The 23195-nt window shown below is 36.2% G+C and overlaps 1 protein-coding gene across 7 annotated transcripts in view; it reads right to left on the minus strand.

The window, feature by feature from the left end:
* ALKBH8 (alkB homolog 8, tRNA methyltransferase) overlaps nt 1–23195 on the minus strand; it is a 66401-nt gene that overhangs the window by 13898 nt on the left and 29308 nt on the right. For all 7 annotated transcript variants that reach the window (XM_023208167.2, XM_023208166.2, XM_023208173.2 and 4 more), the window contains 3 exons: nt 18828–18934; nt 11752–11903; nt 5449–5705 (listed from right to left, as the gene is read on the minus strand). In XM_023208167.2, coding sequence (XP_023063935.1) covers nt 5449–5705; nt 11752–11903; nt 18828–18934 — 516 coding nt within the window. The remainder of the gene's footprint in view (nt 1–5448; nt 5706–11751; nt 11904–18827; nt 18935–23195) is intronic.

Below are 23195 nucleotides of genomic sequence, written 5' to 3' on the forward strand. Positions count from 1 at the left end.
AGAACACAATCAAATTTCCAGTAACTTCTACCTAATAGAATATTAATAAAGTCCAAGTCTTTTCAATAAATGGTGTTAGGAAACTGAATATTCACATGCAGAAGAATGAAATTAAACACTTATCTCACACCATCTACAAAAATCAACTCAAAATGGATGAAAGACTTATATGTAAGACCCCAAATTATGAAACTACTAGAAGAAAACATACAAGAAAAGCTTCATGATCTTGGTCTGGGCAATAATTTTTTGGATATGACCCCAAAAACAAAGTTAACTGAAGCAAATATAGATGGATTCGATCAAACTAAAAAGCTTTAACTTGAGGAAACAATCATCAGAGGAAAGAGACAACCTACAGAATGGGAGAAAATATTTGCAAACTATACATCTGACAAGGAATTAATATCCAAAATATATCAACAGGCTGGGCACAGTGGCTCACACCTGTAATCCCAACACTTTGGGAGACAAAGGTGGGTGAATCACTTAAGGCCAGGCCTGGATCACTTGAGACCAGCCTGGGCAACATGGCAAAACCCCGTCTCTACAAAAAATACAAAAATTACCTGAGTGTGGTGGTGTGTACCTGTAGCCCAAGCTACTAGAGGCTAAGGTGGGAGGATCAATTGAGCCTGCAAGGTCATGGAGGCTGTGAGCTGTAATCATACCATTGCACTCCAGCCTAGGCAACAGAGCAAGACCTTGTCTCAAAAACAAAACAAAAACAAAAATATATAAAGAACTCAAACAACTCTATTGCAAGAAAACAAATAATCTGATTTAAAAATGGGCAAAGGTCCTAAATATGTATTTCTTTAAAAAAGACATACAAATGGCCAAGTACATGAAACAATGCTCAATATCACTAACCATCATGAAAATGCAAATTAAAACAATGAGATATCACCTCACACTTGTTAGATCTGGCCATTATCAAAGAGACAAAAGATAACAAATGGTGTTGAGGATGTGGGGAAAAGGGAACCCTGGCACACTGTTGGTGGGAATGTAAATTAGGATAGCCACTAGGGAAAAGAGTATGGACGCTTCACAAAAAAATTAAAAACAGAACTGCCATATGATCCAGCAATCCCACTGCTAAGTATATACCCAAAGAAAATGAAATCAGTAGGTCAAAGAGATATCTGCACTCCCATGTTTACTGCAACATTTTATACAATAGCCAAGATATAGAATCAATCTAAATATCCATCAATGGATGAATACAGTAAACACGGTATGTATACACAATGGAATACTATTTGGCTATAACAAAGAAGAACATCCTGCCATTTATAACAATATGGATAAACCTGGAGGACATTAGGTTAAGTGAAATAAGCCAGACACAGAAGGCAAGTATTACATGATCTCACTCATACTTGGAATCCAAAAATGTTGACCTCACAGAACTAGAGTAGAACAGTAGCTACCAGGGAGGGAGACAGCTGAGGGGTGGGAAGCTGTGGAGATGGTGATGAAAAGATACAAAATTTCAGTTAGGAGGAATAAATTCCAGAGATCTACTGTACAACATGGTGACTGCAGTTAACAACAATGTATTGTATTCTTGAAAAATGCTAAGGGATGGTAAATGTTCTGTCCACAAAATGGTAACTTTGTGAGGTAATACATGTTAATTTGCTAGATTTTGTCAATCCGCAATGTATATATACTTCAAAACATCATATCATATACAATAAATACACATAATTTCATCTGTCCTTTAAAATTATTTTTAATAACTTGAATTTAAAAATAAAATAGAGAAAAAATACTGTATTATAACATTCAGAAACAAATTTTAAGATTATATATCAGAATGAAAATAAGATAAATGAGTTATCAAATTATATGCACATTCATTACTGTATAAAACATTAATAGGAAAAACACAAGAAGGATATTCATCACAGTAAGGTGATAGGATTAGGCAAATACCTCTTTTTATCAATTTTCTGAATGATGGTTATTTACGTATGTATGTAGTTTTAGACTCAGCATCTCACTCTGTCACCCAGGCTGAAGTGCAGTGTGCGATTATGGTTCACTGCAGCCTTGAACTCCTGCCTCAGTCTCCTGGGTAGCTGGGACTACAGGCATGCACCACCATGCCTGGCTACTTTTTTTGTTTTTTAGGAGATGTGATCTTGATATGTTGCCCAGGCTGGTCTTGAACTCTTGGACTCAAGCAATCCTCCCACATCACTGGGATTATATGCATAAGCCACTGTACCCTGCTCGTTATATTTTTTGTTTTGTTTTGTTTTGTTTTGTTTTTGAGACGGAGTCTTGCTCTCGTTGCCCAGGAGAGAGTGCAACGGCAGGATCTCGGCTCACCGCAACCTCCGCCTCCCAGGCTCAAGTGATTCCCCTGCCTCAGCCTCCCGAGTAGCTAGGATTAGAGGCATGCATCACCACGCCTGGCTAATTTTGTATTTTTAGTAGAGACGGGGTTTCTCCATGTTGGTCAGGCTGGTCTTGAACTCCCAACCTCAGGTGATCTGCCCACCTCGGCCTCCCAAAGTGCTGGGATTACAGGCATAAGCCACTGTGCCCAGTCTATTATTTTTATTTTAAAAAATATACAACATTTTAAAAACTATTAATAAAATATGCAATTGTAGGAAAATTAGACTGGTAATATACAATTTAAAGTGCAGAGAAATAAACAGAGGCAATAAAGTACAGTGAAAAGAGCATACTACAGGTTGAATATCCCTTATTTCAAATGTGTGGGTCCAGAAGTGTTTTAGATTTCAGAATTTTTTGGATTTAGGAATATTTGCAGAATATATACCGGTTGAGAGTCCCTAATCTGAAAATCCAAAATCTGAAATCCTCCAACGAACATTTCCTTTGAGCGTCATGTTGCTACTCAAAAAGTTTCAGATTTTGTAGCATTTGAGATTTCAAATATTCATATTAGGGATGCTCAACCTGTAAACTCTGAACGTGAATTCTGGTTTCAGAAATAACTAGCTGAATAACCTAGGAGAGCTCCTTACTATCTCAAAGCCTCTGCTTCCTCATCTAAAAAATAAAGAGAAAAATACCTATTTATTAGGGTTAATATGAGAATCAAATGAAATGATCTACACTAAATATTTAACCACTGAAGTACTATGCAACTGTTAGTTATTCAAACATATGGAATAAGGAGGGCCCTGGATTCTACATAAAAAGAGAAATCTAGATCCTAGATCTAGGTAATTTTATCCTGCGGTAAGTCCTACCCATTTTGAAGTTGTTACATGCCTTCAAGGCTGCCAAACACAGCACTGTATATATTTTGGTTTTCATGTAAGAAGCTGAAGGTAAATTCACAGGTTTGCTCCTCACCATTCAACAAACCATTAATTAGTAAGTTTCTACCACATGCCAAGTACTGTATGCCTAGAAATCAGGCAATGCAGTAAGCTCTGGGGAACAAAAGACAGGAAAGAATTAGGTACAGACTGCTGCTGATAAACTGAGTGAATGTACTTATGATTTTCTAATCCTTCCAAATATATTCCCTCAGGAATCAGCTGCAGATTGTGTTCGTTTCCTGAACACAATTTGAATTATATATTTGAATTATTCAAATTATTCAAAAAATAATTCAAGAAATCATTCTTCTCAATTGTAACAGAATGTATCACTATGACTAAATCAGTGTATTTGACTTCAACCTAGTTTCACTGTCATGAATCATACCTGACTAGATAAAACCATGGATTATCAACAAGAAAGTGCAAAAGCAGAGCCTACTGAGAAACATTTTTGGATATATCTTTAGATTAAAACACTAAAAAATATCACCTTGTTTTGAACTGTGGTTAGCTGTGATTTTAAGTGACACATCAAAGATCTATTTCCTCTTCAACATGAACAAAATTAATTCACTAGGCCTTATTCTTTATAAATTAAAATTTAATTGTAAACATGGTAACAATATATGAATATCAATGTCTTATCTTGATGAAATGCTATTCTTTTATCCGCCTGTTAATGTACAAACTCTACATTTCCTAAGCTGTAATACAACCAGCCCTCCGTATCTATGAGTTCCACATCCAGGGATTCAAGCAACTACAGACTTTTTTCTTGTCATTAGTCCCTAAGCAATACAGTCTAACAACTATTTACATAGCATTTACATTGTATTATGTATCATAAGTAATCTACAGATAATTTTAAATATACAGGAGGATGTGTATAGGTTATTTGCAAATACTACATAATTTTGTATCAGAGACTTGAGCTTCTACAGATTTTGGTATCCACAGGGTCCTGGAAATAATCCCCCACAGATACCAAGAGACTAATATACTTTTTTCAATGTATCATTTGTACTTCCTTGGAAGAATCCTAGGTAACTGTAACTAGAGGCATTTGAGGTGTATGGCCCTACAAAGAAGAGCCACTGCTGCTCATGTAGGGGTGATTAAAAATGTAATCTCTTAGAAGAATGGTATATCACTTTTCTCTTTTATGCTACATCTTTTATGATCATTAAATATGCATTTTATTTAGTATTTGATTTGGCTTCAATTTTATATACCAAGGGATAATCGTAATAACTTCTTTCATGTAGGTGCACAATATCTAGAATGAAGTAAAAATAAAGATGAGAAGTGATCTGACATACTCCAATAACCCAGGAATGTTGGCTGCTCTCTCTTCTTCTTTTTCTTACTCCCTTACTCTCAACCTAAATCCCCTAATCTAGAGAAAGGGAAGCTCCAGTCCTCACAGAGCAATGTTAAAATATGATTACTTACAACAATACACTAAAACAAGAACATCCTACTTCTTAGCACAGCAGGAAAAAAATGGCTCATAGAAAAAAAAAAATGATAGCAACTGAAAACAGACACTCTGGAATCAGACAGTCTAGCACTTGTAACCTTGGTCAAGTTTTTAATCTATTTGAGCCTTAGTTTCCTCAACAGTAAGATACCAATAAATAGAAATGTTTTTCTACTATGAGTAAAGTTTGGAGTAGAAGACATGGGTTCAAGTTCCAGTTATATCCCCTAATTATATGACATCAGGAAATTAATATGATCACTGTGAGCCCCAAGTTCTTCATTTGCAAAAGATGGATGAAAATACCAGCTTTATCTTCTTCATACTTAGGGGGATCCAAGTCAAAAAAAGATTTCTATAGAAATCCTTTCTAATCTGTAAAGAGTTTTACAGCTGTAAGATAGTTTTACTGATAAAATAATAGTGGTAGAAAACAAAATCTAATGGGAGAAAAAAATTTATATAACGATGGTGTGCCCATAAATTCCTAGAGGAATAAGAAAGAATGGGGCAGTGTTCATTAATATTCAATCTATTGGTTATAATTTTCTGGCAATGACCTAAAAAAAACAGCATTATATCATGAGGAAGAAAGATTATGATAACCACTGCAAATTAAGCAAAAAGAAAGTCAAAAGCAACATTACTTGCCATATATAACTCCTTATTGATGCCAAGATACTTTCCATTACCACATCCAATATCAGCCACTATTGAACCACTTGGCAAAGCCTTCAAAAACTCCACAATATGTGGCCAAGGGGTATGTCTCGTGCTGCTGAAGTGTCCAGCAATCTCTTCATAAACTTGATGGACGTACTCTTGCTCCAGCCGTGAGGCTTCTTTATCACTCTCTGGAAATGAGGGCGGAGTCTCTTTCCTCTGGCTATCACAGACCAAAGGGTAACCTTAATGAAAAACAAAGCAATACACACCTTTCCTTTTTATCAGAATAACTCATACGGTATCAAGTTTTCATAAATGAAAAAAAAATCAGTGCAAATTTGGTGGGTAGATAGACTCCAATTTATCCGTTAAAAGGAAAAGTTCTTCCCTAATAAGTCTAATATAAAAAGAATAGGGAAAATCCATTTACAACAACACATGACTACAATTCTGCATCTGCCTTAGTGATTATGCCTATTTAATCTCAAGATTGAATAAATTTATATATAGATTTAATTTCGAGATTAAAAGTCCTCTTATTCAGAAAAGCATCTTAATAGGTCTGGCCTAACTGGGAAAAATTTAGCTAAATTAACCTTGGTAAATAAAGGAGATAGGAGTTATGGGCACCGTAGGGCTCTCAGAAGAACAAGACCTGGAGGCAAAGTGTCATTTGGTAATAATTATAAGCATTTACTGAACACCATTTGAAGTGGTTTGTAAGCATTGCCTCAATTCTCACAGTAATGCAATGAGATAGGTACTATGACATCCACTTACAGATGACAAAACTGAAGCACAAAGAAGCTAAGACCATTCCTAAAGACAGAGATACTAAGTCATACAGCCACGAATTGAACCCAGGCAGTGTAGACGCCAGAGCCCACATTCTCAATGACTACACTATGTTGCCTGTTTCCGTAGAATAAGTAAATCCCAGGGAGAACACCACCAAGCAGAGCTGATGACAGAGGAAATTTAGAATACACTGTCTCAAATTAATTTTGAAGTTGTTCCCTGTTCTCTGTAATAATGTCTAACACTCACTTTAAATCTTTGCTTGTTCCATGCTATAGTAAGAACAGAGGTTCTTCAAAAAATTAGACATAGGGGACTACCTGCCTTCAGGCCCCCTCTCACACAGAACCCACTTCAGGTTCAATCCCCTCTTGTATTAGAGCTGTTCTGTCACTCAATAAAACCCTTCTCTGCCTTGCTAAAAAAAAAACAATAAGTACTATCTTATACACCAGTAATCCCAGTATGGGTTGTATATCCAAAGAAAATGAAATTAGTGTGTCAAAAAGACATCTGCACTCACATGTTTACTGCAACATTACTCACAACAGCCAAGACATGGACTCAAAGTGCCTATCAGTGAATGAATGGAAAAAGAAAATATGGTACATACATATAACAGAATACTACTCTGCCACAAAGAAGGAAATCTTGCCATTTACAACACGGATAAACCTGGAGGATATTATGTTAATGAAATAAGTCATACAGAGAAGACAAATACTACACAATCTCACTCATACATGGAATCTAAAAAAAGCTGATCTCACAGAATAGAGAGTGGAAGAATGGTGGTTACCAGGGGCTGGGGCAGTTGGGGGTGGGAGCTGGGAAGATGCTAATAAAAGGATGCAAGATTTCAGTTAGATACAATAAGTCCCAGGGATCTAGTGTAAAACATGGTGACTATAGTTAATAATAACATATTGTATTCTTGAAAATCACCATGAGAATACCTTTTTTTTTTTTTTTTTTTTTTGAGACAGAGTCTTGCTCTATCACCCAGGCTGGAGTGCAGTGGCATGATATCAGCTCACCGCAACCTCCGCCTCCCAGGTTCAAGCGATTCTCCTGCCTCAGCCTCCCAAGTAGCTGGGATTACAAGCGTGTGCCACCAAGCCTGGCTAATTTTTGTATTTTTAGTAGAGACAGGGTTTCACCATGTTGGCCAGGCTGGTCTGGAACTCCTGACCTCAGGTAATCTGCCCGCCTCGGCCTCCCAAAGTGCTGGGATTACAGGTGTGAGCCACCACGCCCAGCCGAGAATAAATTTTTAAGTGTTCTCATCACAAAAAAGTATGAGTATGTGAAGTAATACATGTTAATTAGCTCAATTGAGCCATTCCACAATATATACGTTTTATATATTTTAAAACATCATGTTGTACATGATAAACATGTATAATTTGGAGGGTTTTCTGTTGCTGTTTTTTTGTTTTGAGACAGGGTCTTGCTCTGTTACCCAGGCTGCAGTGCAGTGGCATGATCATAGCTCACTGCAGCCTTGAACTCCTAGGCTCACACAATCCTCCTGCCTCAGCTTTCCTAGTAGGTAGGACCACAGGCACACACCACCATGCCTGTCTAAATTTTGATTTTATTTTTTTGTAGAGAGTGGGTCTTGCTATGTTGTCCAAGCTGATTTTGAACTCCTGGACTCAAGCAATTCTCCTGCCTCAGCCTCCCAAAGTGCTGGGATTACAGGAATGAGCCACTATGCTGGCCACAATTATTATTCATCTTAAAAAAAAAAAAAATCTGTAAACTGAATCCCCAATAACAGCTTCTTACATTTAATAAATGCCCATGACAGACATTTGCATAAGAAAACTAGTTTGTCTCTCCAATCACACTTTAAGTTCCTTAAGAACAGGAGACATGCTTTATTTTTCTATACCATGTAACTCACTATCTGCAATGTTCGATATTCATCAAATAATAAATGAACATTTAAAATTTAACTTTTAAAATTTGATTTTTAAGCCTTCAAGGACACCTTTAGTAAAATAAAAAGTTATTTTGAGCTTCACTAACATCAAAATATAAAATATACAAATTTCAAGTTTTTTAAAAGGATAACATTTTGTAGATATTGTAAGAGTTTTGAAGTAAATTTTTAAGATTATGACTAAATCCAAAAGCTATTGGTAGATACTACCCATAATGAAAACCCCCCAAGATATAAAAAGGATTTTATTATCCCGATCATTACAAAACAGTATTTACAAAATGCAAGAGGTGTCTGTTAATTGAGTCAAAGAAATCCAGACCATGACGTACTTGTATAGACAATTCAAAACAGCATCCTCTTGACAAGTTTTTGAACAGTTTTTATTCCCTTCTGAGTTTTCAAATTGACTAAAACATAAACTATTGCTTATCTCCCTAGAGTTATGTACTATAGGACAATTTGTCATCTCCAATTTCCCTGTTGGATTAATAGGAAATAATTTAGAATCTTGACAAACTATTCCCAACAATATCCATTTTTAAACAAGTAATATTTTGTTGGCCTCCAATTGTAGCACTCTTAACTGTTACTTCAATAAGTAAAATATTTATTGGGCACCCAACTCAAGTACTAAGTTTGGAAAAAATGAAAATGATAACATGCAGACCCTGCCTTCAAAGAATGTAAACTCTAATGAGGGTGGTTAAGAAAAGTGCATGATGGCCAGGCGTGGTGGCTCACACCTGTAATCCCAGCACTTTGGGAGGCCGAGGTGGGTGGATCACAAGGTCAAGAGATCGAGACCATCCTGGCTAACATGGTGAAACTCCGTCTCTACTAAAAAATACAAAAAAATTAGCCAGGCATGGTGGTGGGTGTCTGTAGTCCCAGCTACTCAGGAGGCTGAGGCAGGAGAATGGCGTGAACCTGGGAGGTGGAACTTGCAGTGAGCCGAGATCGTGCCACTGTACTCCAGCCTGGGCGACACAGCAAGATTCCATCTCAACAAAAAAAGAAAAGAAAAGTGCATGATCTATTCGGGGATTCAATTTCTTCCTGGGTTAGTCTTGGGAGGGTGTATGTGTCCAGGAATTTATCCATCTCTTCTAGATTTTCTAGTTTATTTGCATAGAGGTATTTATAGTATACCCCAATGGTAGTTTGTGTTTCTGTGGGATTGATGGTGATATCTCCCTTTATCATTTTCTTTACTTTTATATATATATATATTTTAATTTTATTTTAAGTTCTAGGGTACATGTGCACAAGGTGCAGTTTTGTTACATATGTACACATGTGTCATGTTGGTGTGCTGCACACATTAACTTGTCATTTACATTAAGTATATCTCCTAATCCTATCCCTCCCCACTCCTCCAACCCCACGACAGGCCCCGGTGTGTGATGTTCCCCACCCGGTGTCCAAGTGTTCTCATTGTTCAATTCCCACCCATGAGTGAGAACATGCAGTGTTTGGTTTTCTGTCGTTGCAATAGCTTGCTCAGAATGATGGTTTCCAGCTTCATCCATGTCCCTACAAAGGACAGCAACTCATTCCTTTTTCAAGGCTGCATAGTATTCCAAGGTGTATATGTGCTGCATCTTCTTCTTCTTTTTTCTTTTTTTTTTTTTTTTTGAGACGGAGTCTCGCTCTGTCGCCCAGGCTGGAGTGCAGTGGCCAGATCTCAGCTCACTACAAGCTCCGCCTCCCAGGTTTACGCCATTCTCCTGCCTCAGCCTCCCGAGTAGCTGGGACTACAGGTGCCCGCCACCACGCCCGACTAGTTTTTTGTGTTTTTTAGTAGAGACAGGGTTCACCATGTTAGCCAGGATGGTCTCGATCTCCTGACCTCGTGATTCGCCCATCTCGGCCTCCCAAAGTGCTGGGATTACAGGCTTGAGCCACTGCACCTGGCCTATGTGCTGCATTTTCTTAACCCAGTCTATCATTGATGGACATTTGGGTTGGTTCCAAGTCTTTGCTACTGTGAATAGTGCCACAATAAATATACGTGTGCATGTCTTTGTAGCAGCATGATTTATAATCCTATAATACTGGTACATACCCAGTAATGGGATGGCTGGGTCAAATGGTATTTCTAGTTCTAGAACCTTGCAGAATTGCCACACTGTCTTCCACAACGGTTGAACTAGTTTACAGTCCCACCAACAGTGTAAAAGTGTTCCTATGTCTCCCCTTTATCATTTTTTTATTGTGTCTATTTGATTCTTCTCTCTTTTCTTATTAGTCTTGCTAGCAGTCTATCAATTTTGTTGATCTTTTTAAAAAAACCAACTCCTGGATTCATTGATTTTTTGAAGGGTTTTATGTGTCTCTATCTCCTTCAGTTCTGCTCTGATCTTAGTTATTTCTAGCCTTCTGCCCAGCTTTTGAATGTGTTTGCTCTTGCTTCTCTAGTTCTTTTAATTGTGATGTCAGGGTGTCAATTTGAGATCTTTCCTTCTTTCTCTTGTGGGCATTTAGTGCTATAAATTTCCCTCTACACACTGCTGTAAATGTGTCCCAGAGATTCTGTTATGTTTTGTCTTTGTTCTCATTGGTTTCAAATAACATCTTTATTTCCGCCTTCATTTCATTATGTACCCAGTAGTCATTCAGGAGCAGGTTGTTCAGTTTTCATGTAGTTGAGTGGTTTTGAGTGAGTTTCTTAATACTGAGTTCTAGTTTGATTGCACTGTGGTCTGGGGGACAGTTTGTTATAATTTCTGTTTTTTACATTTGCTGAGGAGTGCTTTACTTCCTACTACGTGGTCAGTTTTGGAATAAGTGCGACGTGGTGCTGAGAAGAATGTGTATTCTGTTGATTTGGGGTGGAGAGATCTATAGATGTCTATTAGGTCTGCTTGGTGCACAGCTGAGTTCAATTCCTGGATATCCCTGTTAACTTTCTCTCTCATTAATCTGTCTAATGTTGACAGTGGGGTGTTGAAGTCTCCCATTATTATGGTGTGGGAGTCTAAGTCTCTTTGTTGGTCTCTAAGGACTTACTTTATGAATCTGACCAATAACAGGCTCTGAAATTGAGGCAATAATTAATAGCCTACAAATCAAAAAAGTCTAGGACCAGAAAGATTCACAGCTGAATTCTACCAATTCTACCAGAGGTACAAAGAGAAGCTGGTACCATTCCTTCTGAAACTATTCCAATCAATAGAAAAAGAGGAAATCCTCCCTAACTCAGGGCCTGTTGTGAGGTGGGGGGAGGGGAGAGGGATAGCATTAGGTGATATACCTAATGTAAATGACGAATTAATGGGTGCAGCACACCAACATGGCACGAGTATACATATGTAACAAAACTGCATGTTGTGCACATGTACCCTAGAACTGAAAGTATAATAATAAATAAATAAATTTGATAAAGGAAAAAAAGTGCATGAAAGTGCAATACAAGGCAAAATACAGGAAATGCAATTAAAGAGATTCAGAAAAAGCTCTCCTAGGTGTTGACAGGACCTTAAAGGACTTTTATATTAAATTGACTCCATTTTACAGAAGAGATAAGAATATATACTTACTACAGTTACAAGGTGTTTGCCTCACTTTCCTAAATGTAAATGATGTTCGTAGTCCCCTCTTGCTTAAAGTTAAGTCTCCAACATCACTGGTGATAATTCCACTTTTATGACTCTCAGATGCTTGAACAGTATCAAATTTTCTGCATGTGATTCTAAAAGCAATAGTCAAAAAAATTTACTTAACATTGTATTAAAAATATTTCAGGCCTTTAAAAATGTTAAGTGAATAGAGAAAATCTAGAAGAATTTATTACAAATATCTAATGGATTCTCTGAATTGTTAGACATTGCAGAAAAACAAAGAAATAAAAGTATTTAAGGAAATTATCTTCAAGACACTAATATTAAAAGAATGTACAACAAATTATTCCAGGGGGAAATAAAATAAACATTTAATTAACACCAATTCTAAAGAAAAAAAAGGACAGCTGATGCCAAGAGGAAACAAATAGATGGTAAATTTAAATTCATTATCAGTAATATATTAAATGTAAAAGTATTAAAAACTCCAATTAAAAACAAAGATTACTGGACTGGATTTTTAAAAATTAAAAACGACTACATGGTAATTACAAGTCCATAGTTTGGGATTATTACAAATACAGCTTCTGTGAACATTCTTATACATATCATTTTTGGATATATAGTTTTATTACTCTTGGGAAAATACCTAGGAGTCAAATTGGTGGGTTTTAACAGGTAATAAGGAGTGAAATTGGTGGGTCATAAGGTAAGAAACTCCTGGTTCTCCAAGGTAGTTGTACAATGTTACACTGCAACCAGCAACATGAGAGAGTTCCAAGCTGGTTAACATTTTCACCAACACTTGGTCTTTTCTGAGTTTTAAATTTTAGTCATTTTAGTGAGTAGTATGTGGTATGAAATTGCAGTTTTATTATTTATCTAATGATTAATGATGTTACACATCTTTTCATGTGCTTATTAGACATGCATAGATCATTTTTTGATGAAGGATCTGTCCAACACTTTTGCCCAATTCCTTGTTAGATACAGAATGATAAACACATAGATGTAAGCATAAATACACAGCAGGTATTTTCTCCCCATGTGTGGCTGCCTTCTCATTTTCTCAATGGTGTCTTTAGATGAGCAGAAGTTTTTAATTTTGATGAGGTCTAATTTATTATTTCTTTCTTTTTTTTTTTTTTTTTTTTTTGAGACGGAGTCTCGCTCTGTCGCCCAGGCTGGAGTGCAGCGGTGCAATCTCAGCTCACTGCAAGCTCCGCCTCCTGAGTTCATGCCATTCTCCCGCCTCAGCCTCCCATGCAGCTGGGATTAAAGGCGCCCACCACACACCTGGCTAATTTTTTGCATTTTTAGTAGAGACAGGGTTTCACCGTATTAGCCAGGATGGTCTCGATCTCCTGTCCTCGTGATCCGCCCGACTTGGCCTCCCAAAGTGCTGGGATTACAGGCGTGAGCCACCCCGCCTGGCCTAATTTATTATTTCTTAATAGTAAGTGTGTTATGAAATCTCTCTTTAAAAAAACTTTGGCTACCTCAAGGTTACAAAAATAGCTTTTTATAAAGTTTCTTTAGATCATTTTATAGTTTTTGCTTTTACATTTAAATCTATGATCTACCTCAAATTAATATTTGTGAATGGTATGAGATAGATTCAGGTTCATTTTATTTCCACACGGATATTCAGTTGTTTCAGCACTATCTGATGAAAAATTTCCTTTCCACATTTAATTACATTGGTATCTTTGGCAAAAATCAATTGACCTTGTATGTGTGGTGTTATCTCTGGACTATATTCTGTCACCCTGATCTGTCTGTCTATCTGTACAACAATACTATTTTGACTATATAGCCATATAGTAAGTCTTAAAAATCAAGCAGAATAAATCCCCTAACATTGTTTCAAGATTGTTTTGACAATCACATTTCCTTATAAATTTTAGAATCAGTTTGTCAATTTTGACAAAAAAAAAAAAGCCTTCTGGAGTTTTGATTGGAATTACACTGTCTCCATAGATTTGAAGGACAACTGATGTACTAACCATATTAAGTTTCCTAGGGATAGCAATAATTTTCCTAGAATTTTCAGTCTATGTGTGTTATATATCTTTTAAAAACTTATTCCTATGACTCAGATCTTCTTGATTTATTCTAGGCAAGGTTATCTCTCTATGGAAGTAGGCTTCATATTCACAGAGAATGTGCTAATCCTGAAGGATCTCAGCAAACTATATAAAATTGCTATTGTTTACTTAAGTTGTTGATACCTCTTTACTATAATAACAGCCAGGTGATCTAGAAAGAGAAATGTCGACCTAAAATGGATTTGATCCTAAAATGAAAAATACAATGTATTCCAATTCTCAACTTTCATTTTGTCACTGCTATATTTCACTCCATCTGTTGTAAGAAACAGAATTCTCAGGCTAATTGCATTTTAAACAACACTCCAATAAATTAATTCTGAGTACTGGAAAGGAAATATTTATGAGTCTTGATGCTATTTTAAATAGCATTTTTATTTCATCTTCTAAAAATTTATTTCTAAATATTGACCTTGTATGCCACTAAATTCACTTATTAGTTCTGGAACTTGTTTTGTAGATTCTCTAGGATTTTCTACATCCACAATAACGTAATCTACAAATAAAGAATTTTACTCCTTCCTTTCAAATATTTATGATTTTTAATTCTTTTCCTTGACTTCTCATACTGGCTAAGATATCCAATATAACATTAAATAGAAGAAGTATGAGCGGATATCTCTGACTTGTTCAGTATCTTTGGAAAAAACGTTCAACAGAATACCATTAAGTATGATGTCAGCTGTGGGTTTTTCATAAACACCCTTTATTGCACTGAAGAAGTTCCCTTCTTGTCCTAGTTTGCTGGGTTTTTATCATGAATGGGTACTAAATTTTGTCAAATATACTTTTTGCATCAATCAAGATGATTATGCCTTTTCTCCTTTATTCCTTTAATGTGATGAATTACATTGATTTTTGAAATGCTAAACCAACTGTGAAATACTGGTGTAAACTCCGCTAGGTTATATTTTCTTTTTATATATATATTGCAAGATTTGACTTTCTAATGTTCTGTTATGGATTTTCTCATCTCCGTTATGAGAGATGTGGGTTTGTAATTTTCTTTTAGTTAATGTCTTTCACATGTTTTGATGTCAAGGGTAATTAATGCCAGCCTCATAAAACAAGGTAGGAGAATGGCTCTTTTTAAAAAGCTTGTGCTAAAGGCAATTTTTTAGAGGAAAAAAAAAGAAAGCAATCATTGCCCAAATTTATATTACTTTTGTTTTAATAGCTATAAATGATTAAAACTACGGTATTGAACAAAGTCAATATATTTTAGAGGAGTAAGTATCTTGAAGCTCTTGTTAGCAAACTAATTTCTCTTTTGAAGAGTAAGTCATTCTCTGTTTGGCTCTTTTAAATCAATTACTTCACTTGCCTAAAGTGTAACTTTAGGCAAAGGCCAAGGAGTTCCTAACTGCTTTTCCAACAATCTCAAATGTTTAAGAACAGGTAATGCATGTGTTAAAGTAATGACTTATGTAAACATTGCTAAACATCTTTTTCCCCCTGCACTCAAATTATAATCAAATTGGGACAATATTCACTAAGAATATAAAAAGAGTTTTATAGATTTAAATAATAGTTCAATATAATATTAGAGACATCTCAAGGTAGTAGGAAACAATACAGACTTTAAAAGTTAAGATAAGGAATACATTATTTCAAGTTTATGTAGTCAGGAAAGCTTGATAAATTATGAAGGAAGTAAAAGAGCTATATGTTAACAGACACAGGACTGGCAAAGGTGTGAAGGTTAGAAGGCACAGTGTAAGTTCAGAGAAAAGGGAGCAAGCAAATTTAGCCATAATATCATTGGTAAGAGCACAGATTCTGAAAACAGACTGCCTGGCTTCTGATCTTGGCTCTGAGACTTACTGCTTTGTGACTTTGTTACTTAACTTAGTAACTTTGTGACAAGTTACTTAACTTGTTTATGCTCCAATTTCCTTCAAAAATAAGGACAAAACCATGGAAAAAACTTCCCACTATGATTGTGTAAATTAAATGAGTTGATATATGTAAAGTTTTTAGAACAATTCCTGGCACAAGGAAAATGCTCCAGAAATAAGTTAAAAGGAGCATTCACATAACCTCATGAAATAATGCTTCCTGGGGCCAGTCAGATGGCATAAATAAATGAAACAGGTGAACCTGTTTAGAAATATATTGTTTATCATTAAATACATAGGATTTCATTTCAAAAAAGCAGTGTTCTGTGCCATTTTTCTTGAAACATATATTCTCATTCAGGCTAAATTCCATCTCCTTTTTTTTTTTTTTTTTGAGACCGAGTCTCGCTCTGTCACCCAGGCTGGAGCACCGTGATGCGATCTTGGCTGGCTCACTGCAACCTCCGCCTCCTGGCTTCAAGTGATTCTCCTGCCTCAGCCTCCCGAGTAGCTGGGACTACTTGCACATGCCACTATGCCTGGCTAATTTTTGTACTTTTAGTAGAGATGCGGTTTCACCATATTGGCCAGGCTGGTCTCAAACTCCTGACGTTGTGATCTGCCCACCTTGGCCTCCCAAAGTGCTAGGATTACAGGTGTGAGCCACTGTACCCAGCCCTGTCTTCTACAATTTTCACTGAATAAGATAAAAACAATAGTACAAGCTCAGTGTTAAATGACAACTGATGCTCAGTCTTAGATCAAGGAGTAACAGAAAGGGGTAGCAACTGTAGGGAACTAGAGAAATAGGCCCCCACCTAAGGAATGCTAGTGATACATAGTTTCAGGTACTGCTGCCAAGCAATAGTAAGATTCAGTGTTGTCAGATCTTCTCAATTTTCAAGAAAGGCTGAAAATTCAAATTTTTATGTGAAAACTCCTAATTTTTATATGTAGAAAACTGAAAAAAATAAACTGCCACCATGTGGACAACTGTTGCATCAGCCAAACAGAAAATACCTGACTATTAAGTGTACCCCTGTGTTGCCGGTCTTCCACCTTTGATTTAAGGTGTGACGGCTAGAATAGTAAATTTGAACTTGAACAAATTAAAGTTAGATTGAGGTATCTGGAATTAAAATTACAGGACAGTGTTAACTTTTTTTCAATCCATGTCCCTCTACAATGCTTTCTAGTGCTTTTGTTTTTCAGCATAGAAATCAAAAAGTTTTATCAAGTCAATACACTTACCATGTTTTAAGTGTATTAAATATGCTTTTCCAATCTATTCTCCTTTCCACCCAAAGATTCTTATAAACATGTCAATGGTTGATATATCATGTATCTCTCTTTCTCTCTCTGTTTCTTGCCTCTGGTCTCTTTGCCTCCCTCTCTCACTCTCTCCCCCATTTCCCCATCTCTCTCTCTTCCTAACACACACACACACACACACACACAGTGATGTTACAGGCAATGTGTATCAATGGCAGGCACAAAAATAATACTCAGGTTTTTTTTCCCTAAAAATACTGTAGAGAATTCTGATTGCAGAGCAAAGATTAAAAATAAATATTACCTATAATCTAACTTTCCAGAGACAACTCTATCAACATTTAATAGCACAACATGCTTTCAGTAAGACAATAATGTGATCAAATGTTGTTTTAGGAAAATTAACCTGTACCATTACCAGAATAGATTAAAATATTTTCACAATATATACATGAAAAGTAATTTCTAACTTTATATTGGCTGTTGTTATAATATTACTCTTAAGAAGTTTAAACATTATTGATAGCAAAAATGCTTGAACCCAGAAAAGAAAATGTCATCATTCTCAGAATTCTAAGAAGACCTGAAATTAACGGATCACATCATCATTTTTTGTTTTCATTTTAACTGCAAATATTTTAATGGCCATGAAAAAAAAATCACATAAATTTAAGCCCCAGTGCACAGAATCAGGTCATCATTTTTTAATGGCTCACATTTAGGACAGGTTATAAAATCATTTACATGTTCATTTTATTGAATTTTTATAAAAATATGACAGCTAAAAGCTCCAAAGCAGAACACAGTTAATAAATACAGAACTCAGCAGTATTTTAAGGGACAAAATATGTAAATTTCAGCAGTGTAATGGTCTCTCCTCAAAAGGCTAAAGATGTATCCCTAACAGAAGCACATACTCATTTCTTTAGATTTTGATTAAATCAAACAAACTCAAATTGCAGGGCATTCTACAACACTATTGGCCTCCTTAAAAGAGTCAATGTCATTAAGAGCAAAGAAAAGTTGAGAAACTGTTTCAAATAAAAGACTAAACAGAATTAACAAGATTTAAACATAACGTGGGATCACAGACTGAGTCCTGGATCAGAAAGAATGCTTAAAGCACTATAACATACAACTAGCAATATTTGAATATGGATTGTATAAGAGTATAATAAGAGTATTTTATCAATGTTGAATTTCCTGAATTTGAGCACTGCACTGTGGTTTTATAGAACAGAGGTTGGCCAACTTTTTCTGTAAAGGGCCAGAGAGTGAATATTTTAGGCACTGAGGGCCACATATAGTCTCTGTCAAACATTCTTCATTGTTTTTTTGTTTTACAGCCTTCAAAAATGTAAAAACCATTCATAGCTCAAGAGCTGTACAAAAACAGCCTGAGAGCTGAATGTGGCCCACTAGCCATAGCTTGCCAATCCCTGACATACACAATGTCCTTGTTCTTAGGAAATACACAATGAAGCATAGAAGAGTAAGCCATGATGTCTATAACTTACTCCAAAATGATTCAGTAAAAAAAAAATGATAACATAGGTGAGAGAGAAATAAAAAATGTCCCAAATATTCAAAATTAGTAAATGCAGGTAAAAGGCGAAGGGAGTTCACTGTACTATGCTTGCAAGTTTGCTATAAATTAAAATTTTTTTCCAAGTGAAAAGGTCATGTTTAACAAAAACAAAACTAGATAGATGCCCCTAGGAGTTCTGAACCCAGAAGTCTCAATCTGCAGGCACAGAGCATGGTCCCTGTGGCTCAGACACAGAAGAATGAGAAGTCTCATAAAGTAAAAAGAATCTTGTCATATTTCAATACATACCCATGGGTCCAAAGGTATCTAGATTCTCCCGTTATCACCAGCAAACTCCGACGAGGCAACATAACTGGCACTGCAATACCATCTGGGTGCTTAAAATCCATGACAATCTTGAAGCAAAGATAAAAGCATAATGATCAATCCAAAATTTCATATACTCCAAGGATAAGAATGATTAATAGAGTTTGGCTATTTTTCTAGGCTAACAGAGATTAAAACATAATAATGCTTGTAGAAAAGCATAGCACGGTGGTTCCCAAACCTTACTGTACATGAGAATCAACTGAATGACAAAAAGAAAAGGTATTTCATCCACAGAGATTCAGAATCAGCAGGTCTGGAGTGAGGCTCAGAAATCTACATATCTAATAATCACCCCAAGAAATTATGAAGCAGGTGGTCTCAGGATCACACCATGGAAAACAGCAGAGTAGAGGTCAAACACGGACTCTGGAGCTGAAACACTCATATCCTGGCTCTTTCATTTATTAGTCACGTGACACAGGACAAGTCATTTAACCCCACTCTGCTTCTCAACTCTTACAGTATTTTACATAAATTATACAGACAATTATAAAGATAATCACAATAACTGGCATACGGTATAATAAATACACAAAAAGTAGCTATTGTTTATTATTCATAGAATATTAATAATTAATAATCTAAGAAGAAATAACTATTAAATGCACACTCTCATATAATCCATTAGATTATATGAGATTTTGCGCCTTTAAAGTAATGTAACATACCGGGATTAGAGGTTGATTAATAAAGAGACAAAAAAAAAAAACCAGGAACATTTTCAGCAACTTTTCCTAAGTTATGCTCAAATATTATTCTGAATAGCAACCTATAAGGATAAAATATCCAAGAAAATGCTTGTGTCCTAGGAACACACCAAAAACCAAAGACTTCAGTCTAAAAATAGCAGCAGCTGACAAATATGAATTAAAAAGCTTACTACAAGGCTGAAAACTATTATTTTAAGTGAACAAATCAATCCATTTGAAAAATAGATATGACAACCAACTGTAAGTGGGATGAAAAGGATTTAGCATAGTACCTTCCTTAAAGGTAAACCTGCACAGTACCCAATACAAAGTAAGCATTCCATAAATGTTAGCTACTATTACTACTAATAGTAATATTGGATCAAACGAGATAATACACATGAAAATTCTCTGTAAACTATTAAAAAGTATACAGAGCTAAAATAGTTTTCTTCCTTTCTAACCTATCCTTCCAATCTAAGTATGGAAAATAAAATAAAGTGATGGAGTTTAATTTCCTAACAGTTATCTGTTCCAAATGTCTACATATAATTTCCTATGGTCATACCCTGAAAGCATTCGAAACACCGGAGATTAATTCTGAAGTTTTTGGACATGAAATGTGTTGATACTTGCAACTTTCTCAAAATGTATACATAAAAGATAGACCAATAAACAGACAGAAGGATGAGAAGATGGTTAGATTATTTGCTAAAGCAAGTATATTAAAATGTTAATTGTAGAATCTAGGTAGTAGACATATAAGTATTTACTGTACAATTCTTCAACTTTTCTGTATGAAAATATTCATAATTGGCTGGGAGTGGTGGCTCACGCCTGTAATCCCAGCACTTCGAGGCCAAGGTGGGCAGATCACTTGAGGTCAGGAGTTTGAGACCAGCCTGGCCAATATGGAGAAATCCTGTCTCTACTAAAAATGCAAAAAATTAGCCAGGCATAGTGGTGGGCACCTGTAATCCTGCTACTCGGGAGGCTGAGGCAGGAGAATTGCTTGAACCCGGGAGGCGGAGCTTGCAGTGAGCTGAGTTCATGCCACTGCACCCCAGCCTGGGCAACAGAGTGAGACACCGCCTCACAAGAAAAAAAAAATTTCATAATAAATTGTTGGGGGAAAATCGGAAAACCACAGTGGCCCCTTTTTACATCAATTTATAAAGGTTTCAATTTTCTTAATAGAAGCCAAGGCCCACACCTAGGAAAGAATAATGAGCATATTTATTATCAGAGACAATTATCTGTGGCTTAAAGGAAATCCATGTCCAGATATCCAGATGAAAACCATCATGATGGGAAAATATTCTAGAAGACTAGACTCTAATTCATTAAACAAATATTTATTAATCATTGGGGGAGATATCAAAGGCTACAATAGTGAAGAGAAAAAGCTCTATGTCCACCTAGAAGTTACACTTTTTGGCCAATATTCAACATGTTTTACAAAGACACAATACATATGTATTTGTGAAATTCAAACTTATTCCCTCCCATCAACAGAGTAATGATTTCCAAATAGGAAAATTTCAGCTTAAACAAGTCATTAGAACTCACAAGAGATATAGGAACATGATATTAATTAATTTTGAAACACCTGTCCTGGCATATACAAGCCAAGTTTCAAGGAAGAAAAATATACAACCAAATAAGCTAAATATTTTTCTTTTTCTGTATCAAACTGACCATTCCTCATCTTTTTTTTTTTTTTCTCCAATAGGTTTTTGGGGAACCGGTGGTGTTTTGTTACATGGATCAGTTCTTTAGTGGTGATTTCTGAGATTTTAGTGCACCTGTCACCCGAGCAGTGTACACTGTACACAATGTGTAGTCTTTTATCCCTCACCCACCTCCGACCCTTTCCCCCAAGTCCCCAAAGTCCAATGTATCATTTTTATGCCTTTGTATCCTCATAGCTTAGCTCCCACTTATGAGTGAGAACATACGATGTTTGGTTTTCCATTTCTGAGTTATTTCACTTAGAATAATGATCTCCAATTCCATCCAGGTTGCTGTGAATGTCATTATTTTGTTTCTTTTTATGGCTGAGTAATATTCCATCGTCTATATATACCACATTTTATTTATTCACTTGTTGATTGATGGGCATTTGGGCTGGTTCAATACTTTTGCAATTGCAAATGGTGCTGCTATAAACATGTGTGTGCAATTATCTTTTTTGTATAATAACTTCCTTTCCTCTGGGTTAGATACCCAGGAGTGGGACTGCTGGATCAATTGGTAGATCTACTTTTAGTTCTTCAAAGAATCTCCACACTGTTTTTCATAGTGGTTGTACTAGTTTACATTCTGACCAACAGTGTAAAAGTGTTCCCTTTTTACCACATCCCTGCTAACATCCTTTTTTTAAAATTTTTTTATTATGGCCATTCTCCCAGGAGTAAGGGGGCATCACATTGCATTGTGGTTTTGATTTGCATTTCCCTGATAATTAGCCATGTTGAGCATTTTTTCACATGCTTGTTGGCCAGGTGTATATCTTCTTTTAAGAATTGTCTATTCATGTCCTTAACCCATTTCTTGATGGGATTGTTTGTTTTTTCCTTGCTGATTGAAATTCTTAACTTTATCTTTGGACTTGTGTTAACTGAAGTCTGATGTAACAATGGAGCATGGGCTTGAGCAAGGAGATACATGCAATATGCTTGTCCACAGTTCCTTGAGGCCCATTTGGGTATACGTCCACAATGTCCCATGAACACATAAAGTGTGAGAGTTCACCAAGACTCAGAGTACACAGTAAGCACTTTATGTCTACCACTGAGTGAGTGGGTACACTGACAGCCTAGAGGGTCCGCCAGAACTTGATTCAAATGTAGAAAGAAGGCAATGGCGTTCTAACAAACACAAGCAATCAAGTGTTAAATTAAATTTAGCCTAAAGTTGCCTCCTTGTAAGTTCAGCCTAAATGTTTCTTCACACATACTTCATACATAGAACTGTAATCTAACTGGATGTCTAAACAGACTGCTACCTACTCTTTTACCAATCACTGAGTTTCACACAATAAAGGTGGCCATCTGTTCAAACCATGTCCAAATAAGGCAAACACCAAGCTGTAACTAATCCAGGTGTTTCTGTACCTTACTTCCGTCTTCTGTATGTCACTTTACTTTTTCTGTCCGTAAATTCTCTCCAACCACTCGGCAGCACTGGAGTCTCTCTGAATCTATTCTGGTTCAGGGTGCTGCCCGATTTATGAATCATTCATTGTGCAATTAACTTGATTAAATTTAACTTGTCTAAAGTTTTTCTTTTAACACAAGGAACCCCACCATCATATCCCTTCTTCTTGATGTTACTTCCCTGTGTTAGCCAACCACTTAACAGTGAAAATGATAACGTAGAAGAACCCAGAATGACACGACAACCTGAAGGCTGAAAGAAAGAGCTCAGAGTAGTGGATCAATGCAACAAGCCAAAAATGAAAGTTGATCACTTATTGTGATATAATAGTACAAACAAAGGTTTAAAACCTGAGGAAGCACCAACTCCCCCCAGCCCCATCTTTCTCCACTGTACACTGCATGACTTGAGGGTGAGGTGGATCGTCGTGAATGTGGGG

This window comes from Piliocolobus tephrosceles, chromosome 13, assembly GCF_002776525.5.
Source record: "Piliocolobus tephrosceles isolate RC106 chromosome 13, ASM277652v3, whole genome shotgun sequence".
NCBI classification, from domain to species: Eukaryota; Metazoa; Chordata; class Mammalia; order Primates; family Cercopithecidae; genus Piliocolobus; species Piliocolobus tephrosceles.